Source organism: Cricetulus griseus, chromosome 4, assembly GCF_003668045.3.
Source record: "Cricetulus griseus strain 17A/GY chromosome 4, alternate assembly CriGri-PICRH-1.0, whole genome shotgun sequence".
In the NCBI taxonomy this organism is placed as follows: domain Eukaryota; kingdom Metazoa; phylum Chordata; class Mammalia; order Rodentia; family Cricetidae; genus Cricetulus; species Cricetulus griseus.
The window spans coordinates 52,459,241-52,482,486 of NC_048597.1; the positions used below are offsets into that span (position 1 = coordinate 52,459,241).

The 23,246-nt window shown below is 43.0% G+C and overlaps 1 protein-coding gene across 1 annotated transcript in view; it reads right to left on the reverse strand.

Annotated features, from left to right (window-relative positions):
• The window catches only part of Hgd (homogentisate 1,2-dioxygenase), a 47,618-nt gene extending 26,285 nt beyond the window's left edge, over positions 1–21,333 (reverse strand). The window contains exons 1-4 of the mRNA XM_027412707.2: positions 21,319–21,333; positions 13,997–14,068; positions 13,090–13,178; positions 9,479–9,584 (exon numbers count right to left, since the gene is read on the reverse strand). Of these exons, the coding sequence (XP_027268508.1) occupies positions 9,479–9,584; positions 13,090–13,178; positions 13,997–14,068; positions 21,319–21,333 (282 nt within the window). The remainder of the gene's footprint in view (positions 1–9,478; positions 9,585–13,089; positions 13,179–13,996; positions 14,069–21,318) is intronic.
• Positions 21,334–23,246: the final 1,913 nt, after the last annotated feature.

Below are 23,246 nucleotides of genomic sequence, written 5' to 3' on the forward strand. Positions count from 1 at the left end.
TTCCAAGGAGTAAAATGTAAGTTGATAGAGACGAACTGTACAAAAGATCTAGCAAGCTGTCCAAAAAGGCCGCACAAGGCAACACACACCTCAGTGCTGGCTAGTGCCAGAAGATCCATTTAGGGAAATGCAATCCTGTCTATTTATAGGGTGGTGAGACCTGAGCTACTAGGGAAGACGTTCAACAAATATTTGCAGTTTTTGGAAATAAGTATGTGCTAGGTACTGCAGACCAGAGAGAGACCATGGAGACGCGAGCGCCTCTCAGACACCCTCAGAAATGCTGGAGTTCAAGGGAAGAAAGCAGTATTCATATTTAAGAGCAGCTTTAAATTATTTGTGGGATTTTGACAGATAGATGTTAATAAGGGCAGAGAAAATTCCAGGAAGACGAAAAAGCATAAAGCATCAGGACAGAACAATTTAGCACATTTTCCTGGAATGGTGATGGTCCAAGCATGACTGGCAAGTAGGGGACCTGGCAAGAAGCAGAGCAGCGGTTCTCAGTCTGTGGGTCGTGACCCCTCTGACAAACATGTATCTCCAAAACATTTACGTTTCAGTTCATAACAGTAGCAAAATTACAGTTAGGAAGTAGCAATGAAAATAATCTGTGGTTTGGGGTCACCACAAGGGTTGCAGTATTAGAAAGGTTGAGAACCACTGAAGTACAGGGTTTAAAAGCTCATGGCAGTGCATCATGGCTCCTCCTCTCTGGTGTAGGTGCCTGCACTCGACAGCCTGGGCAGTGGGCCTAAGGAATGATTGCAGGATTTGAAGACTTTTGGACAAGAATAAGATGAATCAGGCATAGGATGAGGATGCCATATGGGATCAGTTATGAGGCTGCTACAATAGCCCAGGGAAATGGAAATGAGCTCTGTATTATCTAGAGTTATGGAAAAGAAGAAGGAAAAATTAGAGATCTCAGAAGTAAATTCTACAAAATTTCTTAAAATGTGGCCCACACTTTAATTTTTAAAAGTGAAAACTCCTCGGTTGCTCAAGGAATTCTTCCTGTTGGCTCATCTCACCTAGGCATTTGTCATCAATAACTATCCCAAGGGAACCCAACAAAAGGGGGAATTCATCAGTCGATATTTGGAAGGAAAGGGTGACAGAGAATATCATGGCCTGAACCCCGCCCCATTCATATAGCCTTATCCCCAGAATGTGCTAGAAACATTTATTTATTTATTTATTTATTTATTTATTTATTTATTTGCCTGTCCATTTATTTATCTATCCATTTATTTATTTAATTTTGAGGCAGGGTCTCACAAGGCTGTCTTCAAACTCATGACCCTCTTGCCTCTGTCTCCTGAACTCTGGAATTGTAGGACATGACCAGCTTGGGTAGAATCTTGACAGCATACATGGGGGCAGGGTTGGTAACTGAATATGATTTGAGCCCTTACAAGAACAGGTACGAAACAGAAGGGGACGGTGAGAAGATGGAGAAGCAAGACAGAACACAGAAAGGGGAGTGCCCCAATTCTAGGAGGGAGATGGCCACAAGGGGGAGGTGATAGTCTAGCTCAGGGCCTGGAAAGCCTTATTTTGTGGGTTTTGAGTCACTGCAATGTCATGATACACAGGGAAGGACAGAGATTCAGAAAGAAAAAAAGGCAAGTCAGAGTTCATGTTTTGGAGTGCTGGGAAGACAAGCACAATTACCATAGATGATTTATGACAGTAAAAAATGGAAAGTATCCAAATACGACAGTAGAATCCATTTACCAACATGGGTTATTATACATCATTACAGATGATCAACAAAAGTGCTTGCCACCAAGCCTGAAGACCTGAGATAAATCCTGGGACCCCCATTGCAGGAGACACGGAAACCCAGACTTCTCTACCACCCCGTGTTGCAGGGTGTGTGTGTGTGTGTGTGTGTGTGTGTGTGTGTGTGTGTGTGTGTGTACAGGAACTTACAAGCACTTGTGTGCACACACATACAGACACACACACTAAGTAAATTTAATTAATTAAAAAAATAATGCTGGGTGATGGTGGTGCTTTCCTTTAGTCCCAGCATTTGGGAAACACAGGTAACAGCATCTCTGTGAGTTTGAAGCCAGAACAGCCAGGGCTACACAGAGAAACCCAGTCGCAGAAGAAAATAAAACAAAAAACAAAAAAAATCAACCAACCAAATAACAAACAACAACAATAACAACAAAAATCTGTCAACATACATATAAGACATTCCAGAAGGTACAAAATATGTTTTTAAAAACCAGATATGAAGCTATTATATTGTAACATATGCAAATAATGTTTTTAAGTTATTCATGTTCACAGGTTCTTTCCCAGTTCCTCCCTGTTCCAGGGAGAGTGATGCTGGCTTGCACATTCTCACCTGGATGTCCTTGAACTTCAGTCTCACCATGGATATCAGTATGTGTGTGTGTCTTAGGAAGAGGGGTGGGGAAGCTTCATGACTGATGCCATTTTCTAGAGGCAGAAGGTAGAGTGTAGCAAAATCCAACTAAGAACTAGTGGAGATAAGGCAAAGAGCTTGGGGCAGGCTCAAGAAGGTAAGAGAAGATCCCAACTCAGAAAAGGCTTAGAGTTTGGGTAAAACTGAGGAAAGGGGATATTACAAAGCAATGCTTCAGGATGTGTATTAGACATTTGTTAATGTTTTAAGGAGAATCAAGTAAGGGTTGACATTGTTTTCAATTATTTTTGGTACCTGGTTGCATGGATCTCTAGTAATTACCTATTCATGCAAATGTACAAGGAATAAAATGAAAAGGAATAAGACAAAACATTAGATGTGGTTAATTCTGCATTGGTGGAATTCCTAGGCATTGATACTTTCCAATGAATTTTGAATAAAAGTGTGTTATTTTTGGGAATAAAGCTTACCATGAGGATATAGTCCCCTACTAGGACAATATCTATTTAAGAAGCTGGGACAGGATTTCCCAAGTCCAGGAGTTCAAGGGCAGACTGGGGAAACATAAGGTCTTCATCTCAAGGACAAAATGAGGGGTTTGGGAGGGTTGGGGAGACATGTTTCTTATTTCTTTCTTCACTTTTTTTTTTTTTGAGTTAGGATCTTGTTATGTAGCCTACGCTCGACTCAAACTCAAACATCTTATCTCAGCTTTCTGAGCACAAGGGTTAACTTCTAAGAACACTCAGGGTGGGCAACTTACATAGATGTCTGTCAGGACTAAGAGTAGAGTGCATATTTAGCATGAGACCAGGTTCACTCTACAAAGAAGAGGAGGAGGAGGAAGGAGAGAAGGGATGTGGGGGGGGGCAGGAGGCAGCAGCCACTGATTGTAAAGAGAGAGTTAGATAAAGAAGGCAGGAAAGCCCAATGTATTTTTGGAGGAAAGAGACTGTCAATATGGCAGGATCTGGAGAACTGGACAAGCTTGACAGCAAATATTCTGGAAGGATATATTGTTTGGCAGCATTTTTAATAAGTTGCCTGTCTGGGACAGAAGGAATTCTATGATCTGACCTTTAATTAATTCTGAAATAATTCCCCCATGGTCCAAATCATGCTAGTTAAAAACCAAGTGGTAATTTTCATAGTCTAGGCTTTAACTGCGTCAAGGGCCTTATTGTCCAACAGTCAAAAGTTAGGGATTGTAATAAGAAAAATAAACTTTGGAAGATTGGAGTCTAAAAAGGACTGCTGACTCAGAATTCAAGTTGGAATCTGTGAACTTGAATTGGATTTATATTTGTTCATTAAATCCAAAGCTTTCACAAGTTAGGGGGAGAGACACAGTAAACAGAATTAGGCATACTTCCTATATGAGATATTAATGGACTGAACAAACCTCCCAAGGCTGAATGTAAAAACAAAAATGTTTCTACATCAATTCCCATTAATTCTCGGACACAGGATCAAATATAAACTACAGAAGATGAAGGCTGCAGTGGGATAGTCCCCAGGCTTCTGGGAAGGCATCAAGAACAACAATCACAACAGCTTATCCAGTGGTGATCTCTGTAGGACTGAGGGTTAGATTAGAGGAAGTATTAAGCAATTCTTCACAGTTTCAGAGCTCTTCATGTGGGTAGTTGGTGAAGTTACTGATCTATTAAAATTGGGCTTTGACAGGTAAAGACATACCTATCATACAGGCTCCCGCCAGGAAGGCCTGTCAGATAGGAGCCTAAATATAATTTTCTCAGACTTCCTTCATGAGAGCCTGGAGTACATATTTGGAAAAGGTTATGAAGGGGGAAGTGATGAATGCAGAATGCTGTGGTTAATTAATGAAGCATAAAATTGGAAAGAGATATTAACTTGTCAAGGAGTAAATGAAGACAAAAGGATAGATGTGTACAAGAATAGCCAGAGTGTCTATCAGGCAAGGGAAGCAGATGGCAGGTGACACAGATCACAGGTCAAGAAGATAGCTGCTATTTCTATGACACTGGTGTCACAAAGGTACTGACAAGTTTTGAGGCATATCTCTCTCAGTATATGAGCAGAGGAGACAGTAGGGGAGAAAGCTGTTTGGTCATTGTCATATTCAAAGTGTTCAAGGAATTCAAAGCAAGGATAATGTAACAAGTTCAAGAAGAAAGCAACACAATGTCAAGACAGGTGTGATGCTGTATACCTTTAATCCCAGCACTCAGGAAGCAGAGGCAGGAAGATCTCTGAGTTCGAGGCTACTCTGGTCTACATGGTGAGTTCCAGGACAAAAAAAAAAAACAAAAAAACAAACAAACAAACATAAAAAAACACCACAATTCGATGTTAGAAGTCAAAACACAGGAATTAGGGGCCATCGACTAGAAAGCAGCTGCCAATTCCAACACAGCTGTGTTGGCTTCTTGCCATTGACTCTAACTTTTAAATACAGTGCCAGGAACTTCTTTACAAAATGTATGTTAACTAGTTGTGAGCTAACAATTTAGCATATACAACTGAAATCCCTTGACTCTTGCCTAGGGTGAGAGGGTTCCACTTTCTATGTTATTAATCCTTACAGCATTTGATGTTTTAGAAGTTAGATACTTGTACAAGAAGGCAAGGGTGGGTGTGGTGTCATCTGCCTATACTCTTAGCAGTTGAGAGGCAGGGACAGGATGATCATGAGTTTGAAGTCATCCTGAGAAGAAACACACACACACACACACACACACACACACACACACACACACACACACAGTGGGGAGAAAAAGAGAGGCTCAAACTAGAAGAATTCTATTGACCTAAGGTTAATTTTAAAATTCTGATATGTCCCAGATTTAATGACAGAGGCCAAAGTTGTAAGAGAGAGAAGTTAATCAGAATTTAATTCAAAACCAATAAAATATCAGCTTAAATTGAAACTGTGACTTAAATCTAATCACAGTGATGACAAGGACCACCCTATATTACATATTAATTGTTGCAACCTCAACCATTCCAGACTTGATCACAACTCTCCTTAAGGACTGTCCTTCTGTCCCCAGACTTTCTCCTTCAGTGTCATATTTGGCCCCTCCCATCTACAGCCAGTGTGGTACATTCTTTCCCTGTGTTTGTTAAAGAACACCCTTAGCTCTGGGTTGACAGATATCTGCTAACCACCACCCAGGCTGTAGGTGACTGTGGGAACTTGTTCCAGAACCTTGTCTCTCCTCTTATGGCTAGCACCTGTTTTTGGATCAGTAGACAATTTATTGCAGAGATCTCTTGGTCTCCACTCTTGCCTTTTTACATATTCTATGACATGTAACCTGTCCCTCGAAGTGACCTTAAGAAGGGATGTAATCACATGAAACAAAGTGCATTCCAGTAGTCATGGAAACAACAGATAATAAAAACCTGCCCCCAAGGAGGACCTTATGCCTCAGACTTGCAGAAGATTTTGTTATATATTTTCCTTAAAGGTTAGATTTAAAACCTACCCTGCCCCTAAGGAAATCAGATGAAGGAAGCAATGGCTTCACTGTCGCCCACACAACTACCGACAAGACTATGACAATGATGATGTACCGAAGCCTGGATGTTGAGGCAGCTGCTAGGAACGATGTGCTCTGGCAAGGACCCTGGAGCTTCCGACCCACCCCATTTAACATGAATAATGGAACCATGATCTTCATTGACACATTCCTCCAATCTGCCTAAGGAAACTTGCCCTGTAAGCCTTCATTTAGTCTTAGCTTTAGTTTACAAAGGAATTTCCTTTTATGGGTAGCATGCGCAGCGCCATATATCCTATACTTTATGGGCCATTAAAGAGATTTTTCAGAGATGATTTCATTTATGCTTAATTTTCTTCATGTTTGGTCGTTTCACAGCCGCTTTGTTCCTTTGTGTGACAGGAGATTTGTCTCTATTAGAGAGAACTGTCGGAAATATAATTGAGGATTTCCTGTGCCACCTGAATAAAGAGTTAGAAAACTCTCTGTGGTCCAAATGCCCTCTTAAGCCTCCCACGCTGGCATATAATAAGCACCACATTGGCATTTATAAAACCCATAGGTGCCACGCTTCCTATTTTTCTGGTGAAAATAGAGTCCTGTTGCTAAGCAGACGGGCAACTCTGGGAGAGAACTCAGAGATTTTGAAATTTAACTCTAGAGTCTCAGGAAGAGAAACCCCCAAAGTGACACTTGGGCATGCTGAGACAAAGATGCTGTCTCGGAGTCAAGATCAGACTCCTGCCTGATGTTTCCTCTCTGGGAGGGCCTAGAATGCCCTTATCTGACTGGGAAACTATCTTCCACAAGCAATGCAATTGTCTTGAACTCCCTGCCTAGTGGTCTCACCAAAGAGAAGGTTAACTGTTGAGAAAGAGAAGAAACTAAACATCATTGGCGTGACACAACCCAGACAGCCGTCATCTATTGTTCTGAGTATAGTATAACCTCTCCTGAGGTTATCTGGAGAGTTTATCTACATGATGGAATCTTTGTCCACAGTGAAGTCCCACATCTCACACTTTTGGCAACTTGTGATGATGGTTTCTAAGCATTGGAACCTGTTGGTTGTTAGGTAACTGCTCTGCCACAACTCCCTCCTCCACACAAACGCTAGGTACTTGTTTCCCTTTCTCCTGACCTCTCTGTCTGTGCTGGCTCGTGCCTTCACTTTGCCCATGTCCAACAGGAACTCAGAGATTGAGCATGGATTGTATGGCCCTTTGTAGGATAATTGGAAGATGGTAAAGTGAGGATGTCCTGCCATGCTATTTATTTATTTGTTATGTGTATACAGTGTTCTGTCTGCATGTATCCATGCAGGCCAGAAGAGGGCACTAGACCTCATTACAGGTGGTTGTGAGTCACCATGTGGTTGCTGGGAATGGAACCCATGTACTCTGGAAGGCCAGTCAGTGCTCTTAACCACTGAGCCATCTCTCCAGCCCCAACCATGCTAATTTAAATGCTAGAGGTGAGGGGGGAAAGAATGATTGAGTTAAGGAGGATCAGGTAATGGCAGGATGATGATGATGGTGGTGGTGATGATTGTATATGTGTGTAAATCGTATGCTTCACAAGAGTCTGACCCATTTAAGGAGAATGGGGCAGGGATTGGAAGCCTAAAGTCCTTATTTATGTGGGGACTGAACCTGTGGAGCTTGGGTTAGAGCTGAAGCAGGGGCTGGCTTTTTCCCACTATGCTGAAAAGGGGATACACAGTACGGGTACCAGGGAGGCATCTGCTAGACCATTAAATTTTTCCAAAAGCCAGGCTTATGGCACAGGCCCTCAGTTTTAGCTACTCAGCAGGCTGATGCAGAAAGATCCCAAGTTCAAGATGTGCTCAGGCTACACAGTGAGTTCAAGGCCACCCTAGGAAACTTAGTGAGACTGTAACAAAATAAAAAGTAAAAACAGGGAAGATAGCTTAGTGTTGGAGCACTTGCCTAACAAACGTGAACACCTAGGTTCACTCCTCAGTAGCAGAAAAGAGAAAGTCACACAAGATTAGAGGTCAATTATTTAAGAAAACTATCCCAGTTTAAAAATGACTGAAGTAGACAATATTTTAAGATACATTTTCACCACTCCAAACGCTTCCATTTCTGTCCTTGCTGGAGAGAGAGTATGTGGCCTTCAAACTACTCAGTCCCCTGAGTTCCTGTAATTAAGGCAAGATACGCAGCAAGGCAGGAAACAAAATGCCTGACATTTTCTGGTTTTCACCTTACAAAACAAACCCTAAGCATCTAGGGGAAGTACATTTGTAGATAATTTCAGGAATCGATGAAATATCACAGATCAAAAAGGAGAAACAAGATGTTTCCTTGGACTCAGGAGAGAAGTGAGACAGAATCCTCAGAATGAAAAACAAAAAACTCTAAGAGCTGATTGACCTTAATATAAATTCTGAGGCTTACAGGGACTGCCACAGCCTGTAAGTGACTGCATCAGGATGGCTGTATCAGAGTCATGGTTTTTGCCTATTACCTGTCAGGCACCGGGCAAACACATTCACACCTACTCTCTCGTGTGTAATCTTCACCACAATACCACAAGGCCAGTGTTGTCATCACATTCGATAAGAGAAGCATCATGGCTCAAGGGCAGGGATGCAGGGATGCAAACCCAGGTCTGTTTTTCTCTGCAGGATGCATCACAGCAGGGAGCAGAGACAGGTCTCTAGACCAGAGATTAAGGCATTGTCTCAGACTTCCTTTCTTTAAAGGGTCCTGCCAGTTATAGTATTGGGTCATTGCTACAAGCTGAGAATATGAATGATGCTGATCATCAAGGGAAACTTCTGGGGAAAAAAAAAGAAAAGAAAAGGTTGTACCTGAGGTGGAAGAGATTGTGACAATGGTCTTTCACCACAAGATTTAGAGAATCCTTCACAGAAGTCCTCTCATCCCTATACCAGGCTTCAGAAGTATCTCTCTTTTTTTTGTTTTGTTTTTGTTTTACGAGACAGGGTTTCTCTGTAGCTTTGGAGCCTATCCTGGCACTCGCTCTGGAGACCAGGCTGGCCTCGAACTCACAGAGATCTGCCTGCCTCTGCCTCCCGAGTGCTGGGATTAAAGGCGTGTGCCACCAACGCCCGGCGAGAAGTATCTCTTTAAGGATGCTAGTATTTTTTTTCCATTTTTTAATTTAAATTAGAAACAAGATTGTTTTACATGTCAATCCCAGTTCCATCTCCCTCCTCTCCTCCCCTGCCTAAGGATGTCAGTATTGAAGGTGTTTCCTATGTTCTGTGATAAGTGGAGGCTAACAATAAAAACCTATGGGTGTAGGGTCTACAGGGATTTTGACCCACCTATACCTAGGTCTAAACCACGCCCCTGCCTATCTTCATGGCATTAAACCAAAAAGATACACTTACTTCCCCTGTTCTCCACAGACACACACATGCACAATCAATCCATTTCAAGACCCCCAGTGGGATATGAGCCACAAACAGATGCGCCAGCACTTACTTCAAAAAGCACTCTTCGTTTTCAATGACTTGAACCCAGATTTGAGCATTTCCGTTCAAGGCTTTGAATACATGATGTGTTTCAGTTCATGGGGGCCAGGTTACCTGGTTAGGATCAGGGCCAACTTCATCCCAGTTGTGAGTCAGGTGGCCTTGGTCAATGGACTCAAAGGGCTTATGAGAAACTGAAGGGAGAATCCTATACAGCCAGCTAAGGGAAACGAGAAAAACAGAAAGACACAGCTTTTGGTAATGTTCAGAGGGACACAGACTGGCTCTGGAGGGGCCATCAAGGAGAAACCCAGCCAGCAATCATCTATGGGCTTTGCTGTGAGTAGCAATGACCCTTGGTTTCTTAACAGCTATCTCCTGCCAGTAACTCTGGTCTCTTCACTCCCTGCTCTGGCTCCTACCTATTCACACACTGCCCAAACAATGAAGCATTGCCTTTCCCAACAATTGCAAGGGAAAAGGAAGCACCCTGAGGAATATGTACATGGATATCCACAGAAAAGCATCCTAAGATGTTAATTTTTGCTTTCCAAGTCAGGACAATGATTCTGGATAGCCTGAGAGGATACGGGAGTACCTTTGTTATTTCTAAAAGCAGAGATCAGCTTTGTCCTTTAAAATTACAAAGTGATTTATGACAATGGTGAAATAATTCCATACATTCAAAACTTCCTGGGGCTGATCAGCACTTCTCCAGCCTATTTCATGGCTGGTCCTTAGAGGTGCCGAGCTTAACACTTTTCTTACATATTTCCTTGGATATCTCCAATGCATATATAAGGAAAACTGGCCAATTATAGGACTACTGTCTTCTCACACTAATGATGCAGGTGGGAACATAGCTCCCACTTCTTCCCCAATCTGGGATATTATAATTGCACTTATTAGAAATATATTTGTGTGTGTGTGTGTGTGTGTGTGTGTGGTGTATATGTGTGATGTATGAGCATGTGTGTATATGTGCACAAGCACACAAACCTGTTTACATTCAGAGGCCAGAGGCCAGACTTTGTACTACTTTGTCCTGCTCTATAAGTCATCTTATTCCCTTGAGACAGGGTCTCTCACTAACCTGATGCTAGGCTGGAAGCTGGCAAACCTCCTGTCTCTGTGCTCTATAGCTCTGAGGTTATAGGTGGGTGCAGCCATACTGGCTTCTTATGTGGGTGCTGGGGATTTGAACTCTGGTCAAATGCTTTTAACCACGAAGCCATCTCTCAAGCTCCAATGACTATACTCTTGAAAGTGAAATATAGTATCTTTTCTTTAATGTGTCCATTATTTTGAATAAGGTTGAATATAAGTTTTGCTTATTTATCAGTCCTTTGTAATTTTTCTAGGAATTGCTTATAGAGTCCTGTATTGATTTTATTTGGGTTTTATTTGGTCTTTTTTGGCATTAGTTGTGAAAAGTTTTAGAATTTGTAGTTATAAAAGCATGCATCCATGTCTTTCTTAATGTGGTATCTTTATGGTTTTGTTTGACTTTCCTTTTCATTACTAAGTTTTGTATCTGTGTATGTCAAGGCCTGGGGCTGTCTCTTCTCCAGGATCAGATGTGACTCAAGGAAGGGAAAAAGAGTCTGCAGAGGACTTGAAGATGAGAGGGACACTATCTCACTAAGTCTTTCTAGGGGTTGAGATGGTAAGGAGGGAGAAAGACCCTTCTGTGACAGTGGAAGACCTGCTGTGCTCAACAGGCTCCAGGACAGTCCAAACTCAAGAGTGGGTTTGCCTGTCCAGTCACTGAGCACCTGAGCCATAAATGGGCTAAATTTGTTCCACTCCCATCAGATTCCCCCAGCTCTCAGTGCAATCAATGACTTCAGCCCAGATAATATGATTTAACTTCCTGGATCCTATCCTCTTCATCTTTAGCTTCTAAGGTTGTGGTGAGGACTACAAGTTTACCTAGGCATTCACTTGCTGGACGATTATTGAATTGTTCTCTTTTAGTCATCTGGTTTTTAACCACAAATTTAAACTTTACACATTTGCTTTCCAGAGAGAGATAGAAGGAACCTCTAGTAGTTTTGATGTTTCTAATAGAAGGAACCTCTAGTAGTTTTGGTGTTTCTAATGGCTTGGGGTTTAAGTGAGTAGTGACTAGCTGAGAACATCAAGTCAACTCATCCATAGACGGGGAGGGACATGCTTTCCCGCTGGAGGTTTGAATGTTTTCAAACATTTCTTGTGCATGCATACCTTTGGAGAGTGCTAAGCAGATGGGTGAGCCATGCCTAGTGTCCCTTATTTTTCAGTTGAGTTTAGAAAACTCCCCAAGCTATACTACGTTGCCCTGGACAGATTTAATTCCAATGCAGGGAATGTTGCCAGCTTCTTAATGAAATGCCAAGAGCTCCTTTTCAGCCTCCTGGAACAGAGCTCAGCTCCTGCGGCCTGAAGATACTGCTGAATAATGAGGGCAGGCAGCAAATTCTGGAGACGGTATGGGTGGCCCGTGTGTAGTTAGATCATGAAGTCAAGAACACAGTCCTGGAGGCCAGGCTGTCATAAATTAGAACAGATAGGGATCATTTGTGGATTAGTTTATCTTGTCTAGAGGAAGAGATTGCCAAATAACAATAGAAACAACCTCTGAGTTTGTGCTTTTATTTTGAGTTTTGTTTGCTTGGTTGGCTTTGGGTTTTTAAGGCAGGATATATAGTCCAGGTTGGCCTCAAATTCCTAATTCTTCCACCATGGCCAACTTAATCCTTGATTTCTGACAAATATAAAAGTGTCTATCCCTTCACCTAAATTATCTCTCAGGATCCAATTTACAAATGTAGAGGATCTGAGAGGGTAGAAGACTTGTTCAACAGTAGAAATAGGAGCAAGGACTTAACCACAGGGGGCCTGCCTGCCTGCCTGCAGAGTGGACATGACTCATTATGAGGGAGGCAATATTTACCACGCATGTAGCTCTTGGTACTGTTGCACTCACTGGCCCATCTGCTTCTTGGGAGGACTCAGTGGAGATAAATCCACTTCCTCCTTCTATCTAGGCAGTATAAGACCACTCCAACCCTCCTTAAATCTCCAAAGTCAGCAACATCATTCTTTACACACGCAGAACCTGAAATCCCTACAATTAGATACGATGAATTCAAATCACAACACTTGACGGCCTCCTGGGTCTTCAGCGTCAGCATCCAGCCTGCTCCGTAGAAGTTGATTAGAGAGCAAGTTCACCGAGGTAACTAGGATTAGAGTGAGCACAGAACATGCCACACTGTGCTAATGAATGTGCTAGTTCCCAGGAAAGGCAAATTCCAAAGAGGGAAAAACCCTATTAATTCAAACCACATGGGGCCATAATACATGACCTTTCAAGCACTTCAGCTTGGGTTATCGGTTTTCAAGCAAAGACCATAACGCTTCCAGTCATCCGAGAAAGATGTCTGAATCTTCTCTGACTGCAGTTTGAAACTATACAATCCATAGAGGAAAGTCAGAGGGTGAGACTGACTGTGGAATTCCTGTGGAATTCTAGTGAGACTTTGCAATGGGACAGGGTTTGTGTGCGATTTTGCATCTGTACAGCTGTTCCCAAGGTTTCTTCTGCCAGTCACTCACTGGGAACAAGCCTGGATGTTTCTGATGTGTGACCCAGAATGCAGCATGCAAGGAGGACCTTAGGGAGACTGTGACTGGAATATAGGTGCCACAGACTGTAAGTCAGAATTGATTTCGGTGTGTACCTTCTCTTATTGGTGCTCCGTGGACAAGTGAAGGCTGATCCCGAGAGCTGCTCCGCGTAGAGATTGTAGGGGCAGACTTGAGGATTATTCTAAAATGAAGAGGCATCACACAACATCATTCCACTACCCAAAGCATCCTACTTTCCCACCAACCTGTTCAGTGGGGAGAGATACTGGCCTGTGGATCTGGGAAGGCTCTGGACCACTGCACATTGCTATCATCCACCCATGTGTACTTTGGATACCTTTGTGACTTCCCCCAATGAGAGGAGTGATGCAAGCTTAATGATGACCCATTACATCACCAACCAAAGTAACCCAATATTGATGTTTGTATATTTCTTCCTGTTCTTGCCTCCAAATGAGGATCCTATGAGATATATAAGCCTATAACAATCAGGAATTTTTCTTTTGAAAAGGACACACCATGTCATGAGCATTTCTTTATGGGGGTTGTGGTTTATGGGGGTATGCCACTATGCCCAGACTGTAAGTATTTTATATACCATTAAATAGCCACCAAAAAGTTTTGAAAATGAACCCATTTGCAGTAGTTTTGCTATTATAGCCAGTATTGGTGCATGTATTTCTCAACCAACTTATTTTCTCAACATGGCTGTATCTGATGTACCTCAAAGGGGCTCCCACGAAGTTCCTCCAACCTTGGACTTTGGGGTTAGTTAATCTCATTAATTTGGGTTGGGTCCTTTGCTGTACCTAATCACCAATTTAAATCCAGTTTTTAATATTTTTGTTGCTATTATGCTATAACGCCATTGTCCTAACCTTGGAAACTAGACAGTTTGCAAACTATTAGAAGAGCTGTGTTAGGTGGAGCTACTGGGCCTACAGGCTTGTCTTCTAAGTCTACAGTTTGACTCTCTCCAAGTATCTTTTCCACTCTTACCTGTCCTTCTGGCAAGGAACCCGGGCAGCGAGGGTCCTCTGAAGCACACTCGTTCCCAAATCCAGAAATGTACTATGTGTGACAAAGACACAAATTTCATTGTTACTGGGATGTATTTGTCTGTGTGTGTATGTTTACATGTATGTGGGTGATTATGTGTGTGCATGTGGAAGACCACAGCTGAGGTCTAGTGTCTTCCTCAACTGCTCTCCACCTTGTTTACTGAGGTAGAGGCTCTCTCCGAACTGGAGGCTCACTGCTAGTCTGGCTCACCAGTTTGCTCCAGGACTTATGAGAGACTCCACCTCTCATAAGTGAGGATCCACACTCTGGTTCTCACTCTTGAGCTGAAAGTGATCTACCTGCTGAGCCATATTCCCAGTCCCTAATAGGATTTAAAGAGCATTTTACAGCATTGCCATTCTACAAAGGCAAGAATAGCTCCTAGGGCATGTGTTTGTCTATGATGCTTCGTGCGTAATATCTGCCCTGTCTTGGCTGGTGAGCCCCTTAGGAAAATACACAGTGTGTTTGTTCATTTTAAATATTTGCAGTTAACCAGAGAGAAATACTGGGTATTGCATAGACTTTTCTGTCCTTAACCATTCTTGACTGATTTTATAAGCTTGCTTTTAATGATCCCATTTCAAGAACAAGCTCTTTAACTTTGGTTCTGCCTGGAAATTCCTGGGAGGGAGATGACTCAGGCATCATTTCAACTGCAAACCAGCAGGAACTTTCTGGCTCTACATTGCAACTCCTTTCCCCCTGTACACCCTAAAACAAACAAATAAACAAGAAACTAAAATTCCAATCTGGGAAGAAGTATGTAGATTTAAAGAGATGGGAAGCTGTTTGTTAGAAAACTCCTTCCATAGGGGCCAGTATCACCTGGCACCTGGGTCATCGTGTGTGTGTGTGTGTGTGTGTGTGTGTGTGTGTGTGTGTGTGTGTGTGTGTGTGTGTGTATTTGCATCTGTGTGGATACAAGAAAAGAAGGGTTAAAGAGTAAATGGCTTTTATGAGATGTTCCAGCCCAGAATCTTTTCATAACAATGCAACAAGCCTACTATGATTGACATCTCTTAGGTTTATAACACAGAGGGAGAAATTAACTTTCTCAGCAAGGTAACTTACAGGGGTCCTCTGAAATTTGTATCCCCCAATGGTAAAGACTGCTTTATTGATGGTAATTGGTAAAGCCAATCTTCAAAGAATATCTCAGTTATCCACAGACAGCTGAACAAGTAACTGCTGTTTTGAACAAAGTCAATCCTGTTTCTTGGAAAATGAGCGCAGAGCTGATACAGCCGTATGTTCGTCTACAGACTGTGAGAGCCCTGGTGGGCTCCGTGCAGGAGAGCATCAGCTGCCCCAACCTTTAGCTACATTGGAAATCCATTAACCTTCTTAATTCCCTTCTCTAGAAATTTATTTACAAGTGATTACATGAAATCTTGCCTATGATCCTTTGGGCAGTTTGAGGAAGAGCAGCAGATTCCACATCTTGGCTGTTACTTCTCATCCATTGTGAGCCAAGAGTTACTCTTGCAATGATTAGTGCACCCGACTTTTGGCGTAGGCCTGTCACTGTCTAGCTTCTTTGCTGTTCCACGTTTCCTGAAGGATGGGACTATGCCAGCTTTATTTACCTCTGTGTATCTTGTGTCTCGACCCATGGAAGCTATTCAGTAAGCACCCATGGAGTGTTTCTCACTCAGAGCCAGTCCTCAGAGTGCATGATTGCCGTGGGGAGTGGGATTTGAACTCAAACATGAGTTGATTTTAGCTAGGATAAGGAGAATGCAGCCTTACTGGGTGAGTGAAATGTCACCATCTGAGCACGGTTCTTTAAGAGATATAAGAAGGATGGATGTGGGTGGAGGGTAGGCCCTTCAAAGTTCTTGGCAGCTCCGGGAAGAATGAGCTAGATGTAACACACTGGATGTGTGAGCGACGATCAGGCCAGCAGTGTCTATATTTGGAAGGAATATGAAATGTGAAATGTTATGACCTAGAAAGCAATGGGAGTGAAATTATTCATTTGCCTTCAGACACAAGGTTTGTGTGTGTGTGGTGGGGGGAGGGTGTTGCTGGGGATTGAACTTGAGGCCTCATGCATATGTGCTTTGCTACTGAGTAAGTATGTCGCTCACCCCCCACGTTTTTTTTTTTTTTTTTCAAAATCTCTTTGGAAATTTATCAGAATCCCCCCCACTCTTCCAACCAAGTTCTATTTTAATGAGATTTGTTCCAAGCTGCATGCAGTTTGGAATTACAGCTCTGGGGTAATGGAAGAGACTATCTACAACCCAAACCTCCACAGAGTAACAATTTTCTTCTCTCAAAATGAACCTCATGCTCACCACCAACAGGACTGAATGTGAGCTGCTGAGAGTCAGTAATGACCTCCAATTATCTTCAATTCTGTGAAACAGAATTGTAGATCAGCCTGTGACAGAAGCCACTGAGGATGACAGTGGCCTCTCTTTGTTGGGCTGTGTCATTGTTCCTATCTGCAGGGAGAAGGGGAGGTTTGAGAGCTGCCTTGGCCAGCTGAGCTTTCTGGCAGGCAGGGGTGGATTTACTGATCAACCATCCCCGTCTTTATAACTGCTGGCCTCAGAACAGAGGTTATAGGTCCATTCGGAACAAGGAGAATGGGACTTAGTGATTGTGAAGCATTTGCTTGAGGCTCTGCTCCAAGAAAAAAGGGAAAGAACACAGAAAGAACAGCTGTTGGTTTGGGAGGGAGCCACCCAGAGCTCTGAGAGAAAAAGGGAAGGAGGCAGGAAGGGAGGGAGGGAGGGAGGTGGCAATTTTTTTTTTTTTTTAATCTTTTTGTCCCACCTCATGGAAGTGCACTGGCTTGAGAAGCAGGTGGAAGCTGCTGAGTCACCCTTGGCTGCTTGGTCTTTCTAACCTTCCAGGAGAAAAATTATAGAGGTGTTCATTAGTTTTTTTTTTGTTTTTTTTTTTTTTTTGCCACCAAAGGCTTTGCAATGGAGGGAGCTGTGTTTTGCAGCTGCTGTCTCAAGGCTTTGAGGCCAAGGACAGACTCTGAGCTCTGCTCTTATCAGCTGTGAAAACCCAAGCGCTCCAAATCCAGCTGCCTCTGGAATTATGTAAAGATGCACCTTCTGCAAAAAATGAAATAAAAACCTGACATTAAGCGAGTGTGTTTATGTTTCTTTCCGCTCAGATTTTAGAATAATGTGATGCTATATAAAAATATGATTTTCTTTCTTTCCAAGAGAATTATATGCATACTTGTTAAATGAAAGAATACATTTCTGGGGCCCACGTGACTTGGAAACAGTCACTTCTTTGGCAGCTCACTGGCATCTAGCTTTTCAATTCTCACCTGGTCCCCAGAATATGATTTACTTGTCAGAGTCATTTTGGGGGGCACTTTTGAGTCAAATTCTGGGTAACACCTGATGTGAGGAGCAGATGGTGCGCCTTGTCTCCTTTACTGGGTACTATAGAAATGGAGACAAGGCCTGGGCTTTTTTTTTTTTTGTTGTTTTTTTCTCTCCCGGTAAAAGGATTCAGTTCTCCTGGCTAACCTTCATGGAGTCATGGAATCTAAATTGTTAGGAAAACATGCAGGTTGCTGCTGCAGGCTGAAACTAAGAGGTGGGTTTTTAAGTAGCTTAGGACTTTGAAAGCCTGACCCTTTGGCACACAGCCCTCACAATGCCTGTTGTGGATTAGTTAACGATGAACTAGAAGCCTCAGGTGCTGACCCAGCCTGTGATCCCTTCCAAGAGGTAGGTGAAGAAGATTGGGAGTTCAAGGTCATCCCTTTTTGCCTAACGAGTTCAAAGCCATCTGGGCTACCCAAGACCCTGTCTGGAATAACCGAAAGGCAAAATGAAACGAAACAGATAGAAGGACCAGAGAAGCAATTTGGGGCTTGAGACTATTGGGTAAGGGAACCAGGGAGAGCTTAAACTGGCCATGAAGCTAAGAGGTAAATTCATGGCAGCCAAAACAAGTTATTCCTTCCTGTTCCAAAGCAAACAAAAGCTAAAAGGTAAATTCATGGCCAGAGATGGCATTAGCAGGCTCTTCTGTCAAATACCTTCCTGGAGTTTGGGGCTGCATAGAACTGCCTTTGACTACAAAGGTAAAAGACAAACATATCCTAATACAGCTAATTCTGTCCTCCTGGATTGGCCTGAGGAAGGAGAGGAGGGGTTTTCCACCTCTCACGTCATGGGAGCAAATTGCAGTTTTCATGCCCATCTCAGTAAAAGCCTGATGAGAGGCAGTCTTGTTCATGCTGGTCTCTGTCACCTTATTACCCGCTGTCTCCACTGGTCTCCATCCTTTGTCTGGGAAGGAGGCTAAGGAAGATCTCCCTAACCTCTGGCTGCCTCACCTACGGCCCGAGGTCATTTTCCAGCTGCCCTAAGGTAACTTGGAATGAATTTGGAAATGTGAACAGATACACTTCTGTGGATTCGATTAAGTAAACAGCTTTGGAGGTGGGGGAGATTCTCCATTATTTGAGGTACTCAAATGAAATCACATGTGTTCTGCTAGGACAGAGGTAGAAGGTAACCAAGGAAGCAGAGATCCGAATAATATACTTTGAAGATAAAGGAGGGACTGTAAGCCAAGGGATGTGGGCGCTCTAGAAACTGAAGCCAGAGAAACATTCCTCTTCAGAGCCTCCAGAAGAGCTCCACCATGCTGACACTTTGATGTTGGCCCAGTGGGACTGATTTCAGATGAGCACTCTCCAAAACTTCAGGAGAATGCATGTATGGTCTTAAGCTCATAAATCTATGGTAATTTGGTGTAGCCCAATAGGAAACTGTAGGCCAGTGGATCCCCTTTCTCACGAGCCCTAAGAATCATTTCAGACCAAAGCTAGCGAGTCAAGTGTCTGTCTGCATGTGAAACCAGCTCAGCATTTGAGGAATGGCAGGACTGAAGCGACTTAGTCAAGAACGCAGTGAATCCAACTCACACCTCATAGAATTATTTGAGCTTTTGAACTTTCTTCCTCTAGTTGTGCCTTTATGCAAATGTGATTTCATTCCAGGTTTTGTGTTGACATAGCCATTGAAATGGCAGAAACACGAGGAACGTTTTAAATTAGGTTTTATAATGTTTGTTGATTGGGATGGGTGCACTTCAATTTGGCTCACTGTGTAAGGATTCCTGACCTCTGGAGATGACCTTTCCTTCTGGAGATGAGACAGCAGGCTGGGCAGGTCTTTGAAACTGAGAACAAAGGACAGCGTGCCATTTTCATGCGGTGGTGGTTTGAATAATAAGTTGCTTAAATATTGCGGCAGTACAGGATTTTAGATATGATTTATTTATAAATGGTAAGGATGTTTCTTCCCTTGATGAGCTTTCTCATAGGATTTCCCTCATAAAACAAAACTCTTATGAATTCTCCTTCCTCCACATCTTCAATTGCACCATGGGCATAATGGTTCCCCATTATCAATGCCCACTTGTCTTTGGTTCAGACCTGCACATGGGTCCCCTGCTGGGCACCCCATTCATGCAACAGCTCCAGCTTGGGGGAAACACTAGGTTCCTGGGATGTACGGATCTTTCTGCATAGTTTGCATCTTGACACATGGTATTTGTTTGCTCTAGTCCTTTGTCACTTCACCTAGGAATAGCTTGCTTCTAGGAATTTCTCCATCCCCATGCTGCATTAACTGCTGTCATGAACTAGCACCGAATGAGAGCCAGCTAAGTCTGGTGTGAAGATGAAGAGGAAAAACTCTTTGCTGCGGCACTAAGTGCCTTCAAGGTGCCTGTTAATTAGAAAGCTGCTTGATTTACCATCCCAGATTTGATTGAAAAGCTTCCTGGCAGCATTCAATCCCTGAATTCCAGGAAGAGGCCAGGGGAGTCTGTTCTACTCAGCTTGAGCCCATGGGGCCTGGATGTTCTAGTTCTGGTTTCATGCAGTGAGCTGAACACTAGGCAGAGTTTTCGGCACAGGGAACACACTCTTCTTCTCCCTGGCCCAAAGGCACCAATCTAGCAGGTGCCACCTAGCCTCTTTTCCAGGCCTGAATTTTTTTTTAAATTAGAAACAAGCTTGTTTTACATGTCAATCTCAGTTCCTTCTCCCTCTCCTCCTCCCCTGCCCCCCACTAACCCCCTATCCCATCCCCTTTCTGCTCACCAGGAAGGGTGAGGCCTTCTATGGGGAATCTTTAAAGTCTGTCATATCATTTGGAGCAGGGCCTAGGCCCTCCCCCATGTGTCTAGGCTGAGAGAGTATCCCTGTATGTGGAATTGGCTCCCAAAGTACATTTATATGCTAGGGATAAATACTGGGGCCTGAAATTTTAATTTCAACAAACCCAAGTTCTACTGTGGTCTCCATCATTTACTAGCAGGGAGCTTGGATGAGTCCTTTAGTCCCTGTGAGCCTTGCTTTCCTTACTGGCTTAAAATAGAAAAAAAGGGCATCTACACCCCAGGTTTACTGTGAAGGGTACTAATGCATAGTTAAAACCCCTAGCAGCTGTAGCATATGACCCACTCATTCTTCTCAATGGCACACTAAATAAAAAAGTACTGTTCAAAGCCAAGTCTGAGCCACCAAACGATTAAGCAGATTTAACTGGCTGGCCTGAACCTATTCAGCCACAAGGATGATGAAGACCAGCCGGGAAGGCGGCATATAGAGAAATGCCCCCTGTCCATTTAGAAGGGGAGTTCTCAACATGCCCACTGAGCCACAAGACAATCAACAAAGGCAAGGGTACAATTGCTTTTTTTTTGTCACCTTTTCTGTGTTTCCTCAGTGCAGTCCTACCCACCAATACCTCAGTGTAGGATCTGAACACAGGCCCTTCAAGTGTGTGTGTGTGTGTGTGTGTGTGTGTGTGTGTGTGTGTATGTGTGTGTGTATGTGTGTGTGTATGTATGTGTGTACATGAGCCTATAGAGGCCACAAATCCTAGAAGAAGATGTCAGAGCCTTTGGAACTAGAGTTGTGAGCTGTTGCACAGGTTCTGGGAACTGAATTCAGGTCCCCTGGAAGAGCATCGAGTGCTTGCAACAACTAAGCCTTCTTTACAGCCCCCACCCAAGGGTCTTTTTCAACTCTGACACCAGAAGACTCCATAAATTCTTGCCAAAGAAGGCACAATAAACTTGTTAGATATCTCCCCACCCTTGCTCTCCCTCCTCTCTTCCCTTCTTTTCATGTCTTTCCTGCTCTTTTTCTTGTGTTGGAACTTGACACATGCTAAGTCCACACTTTCCTGTTTAAGTGATGCCCCAGGTATACTCTCCAATCTTAATCCAAATCCAGCCAGATGGTTTCTTACCTTTAACTCTGCCATTTTAACCCAGGTTAGGGAGTTTAAGAGGCACCAATGCTTCTGTTTGTCTTTAAAACTTCTCTTTGAACAGTCTTGTTTTCACCAGTTCATCGTGTCTCTTTGGTCAGCACGTTACTCAAGGCAGAGTTGCTTAACTGATATACTAGGCAGAAAGTCCAACACACTTACATCAAGATTATTGCACAACTATTTTTTTTTTTTTTGACCCCAGGTAATTTCTGAGAGCATTTGCAGAGAACTGGCTCCTTTCACTTGAGGTAAATATTGACCAATTATTTGTTCCACTTTAAGGAAGGCTTTTTTTTTTTTTTTTTCCCCAAAGGCAGAGACTGCAAAGCTATTGAGAGAGAAACTGTGGGTGTTAGCACTTACCAGATGCAGCAGAATTCTCTTCAGTCCTGGCTCAAGCCAGGAAGGGGCGGGGCCAGTATTCAGTGACCATGGAAAAAACACAATGTGCTTTGACCTTACTGTAAGAGCTTCCGGAAGAAGGGGACCAGGACTGGATGCTCCCTGCCATCTCCCTGTCACTGCCTCCCATGGATGAGCTCAGCTCCCAGGGCTGCAACTGTTGAGACTATCAAATGTTGCACTTAAAGCAAGCTGGGATGTTTTCTGTCATTCATCTTAATTCCTTAAAATACGTTTAGTATGCTTATAAATTCTTTAGTCATTTGCTTCTGAATGCCTTTAGTCCTCTGAGAGCTGACTGCTCTCCAGTTGCTTTCTCCTGGACTCCCTTGTCCTTCATCTTGGTCACTTGGTGACTGGTAGTGTTCAGGAAGGAAACATATACTGAGGCTTGTCTGTGCCAGATTTTTCCCACAGACATTACCTCATTTAATTTCACAAAAACAATCTTGCAAAGTGGGTTTTATTGTTACAAACTCAGATGCAACAGTGCAGGGAGGAAAAGCAGCTGAGTGGATCAGGCTAGGTGATTTTCTGGAAGTTAAATTCTAACTTAAATGTTGGGAGAGAGAGAGAGGGGGGGGGAGGGAGGGAGAGAATACTAAATCAAAGTTTTGCAGCTATAACACATGAAAGACACTACTAGAGAGCACATAGAACATGACCATCTAACCCAAGGGGTTGTGTTTTAGAATAGAATTTGGGAGAAAAGAAATAAAGAGCATTTACATGGAACCTATACAGGCTACAGATAAGAAGGGCAGGAAACACAAGGCCACAGAGGCTTAGGTTAGTGCACAAAGAGAAGTCTTGGTACTATTTGCTTGGTTGGTTCCCAAATCAGAATGCAGTATGGCCCTGTGGAGTGACCTTCAGCACACAGAAGAGGGACAAGGAAGTGTTTTTCTTTGCCAATTAACCTGGAAATGTGAGTTTAAATGGCCTTCTCTTACCTCGTTCCTCCTCTGTTCACTGGCACATAACTTAATATAGGACATCTCAGAATGAAGGGGGAGAAGGAAGGAAAGAGGAAGAAAGGAGGAAGGAAAGAAGGAAAAAGAAAGGAAGGAGGGAGTAAGGAGGAAAGAAGGAAGGAAGGAGAGAGAAAAGAAAGAGGAAAGAAGGAAAAAGAAAGGAAGGAGGAAGGAAGGAAGGAGAGGAGTAAATAAGGGGTGAAAAGAAACCATTATAATAAATTGCAAACATTGCCTAGATAGATTCTTCCCATGTTTCTGTGTGCCCCTGGGATGTGACTTTACTGTTCCTTCCATCAGGAGAGTCTTTTGCTGGGCATGGTGGCATACAGCTACCACCCAGCACTTGGGAGGCTGAGGCAAGAGGATTTTGAGTTCAAGGCCAGCCTGGTCAACACAGTAAGACTCTATATAAAAACAAGTCAAGAGATGGAGTCATTTTTTTTCTCTGGATATTGGTAAATGTGATGTCAGAAAACATGTAAGACAGTGGCTTGAAAAATTGACCATAGATATGTGTATATTTCC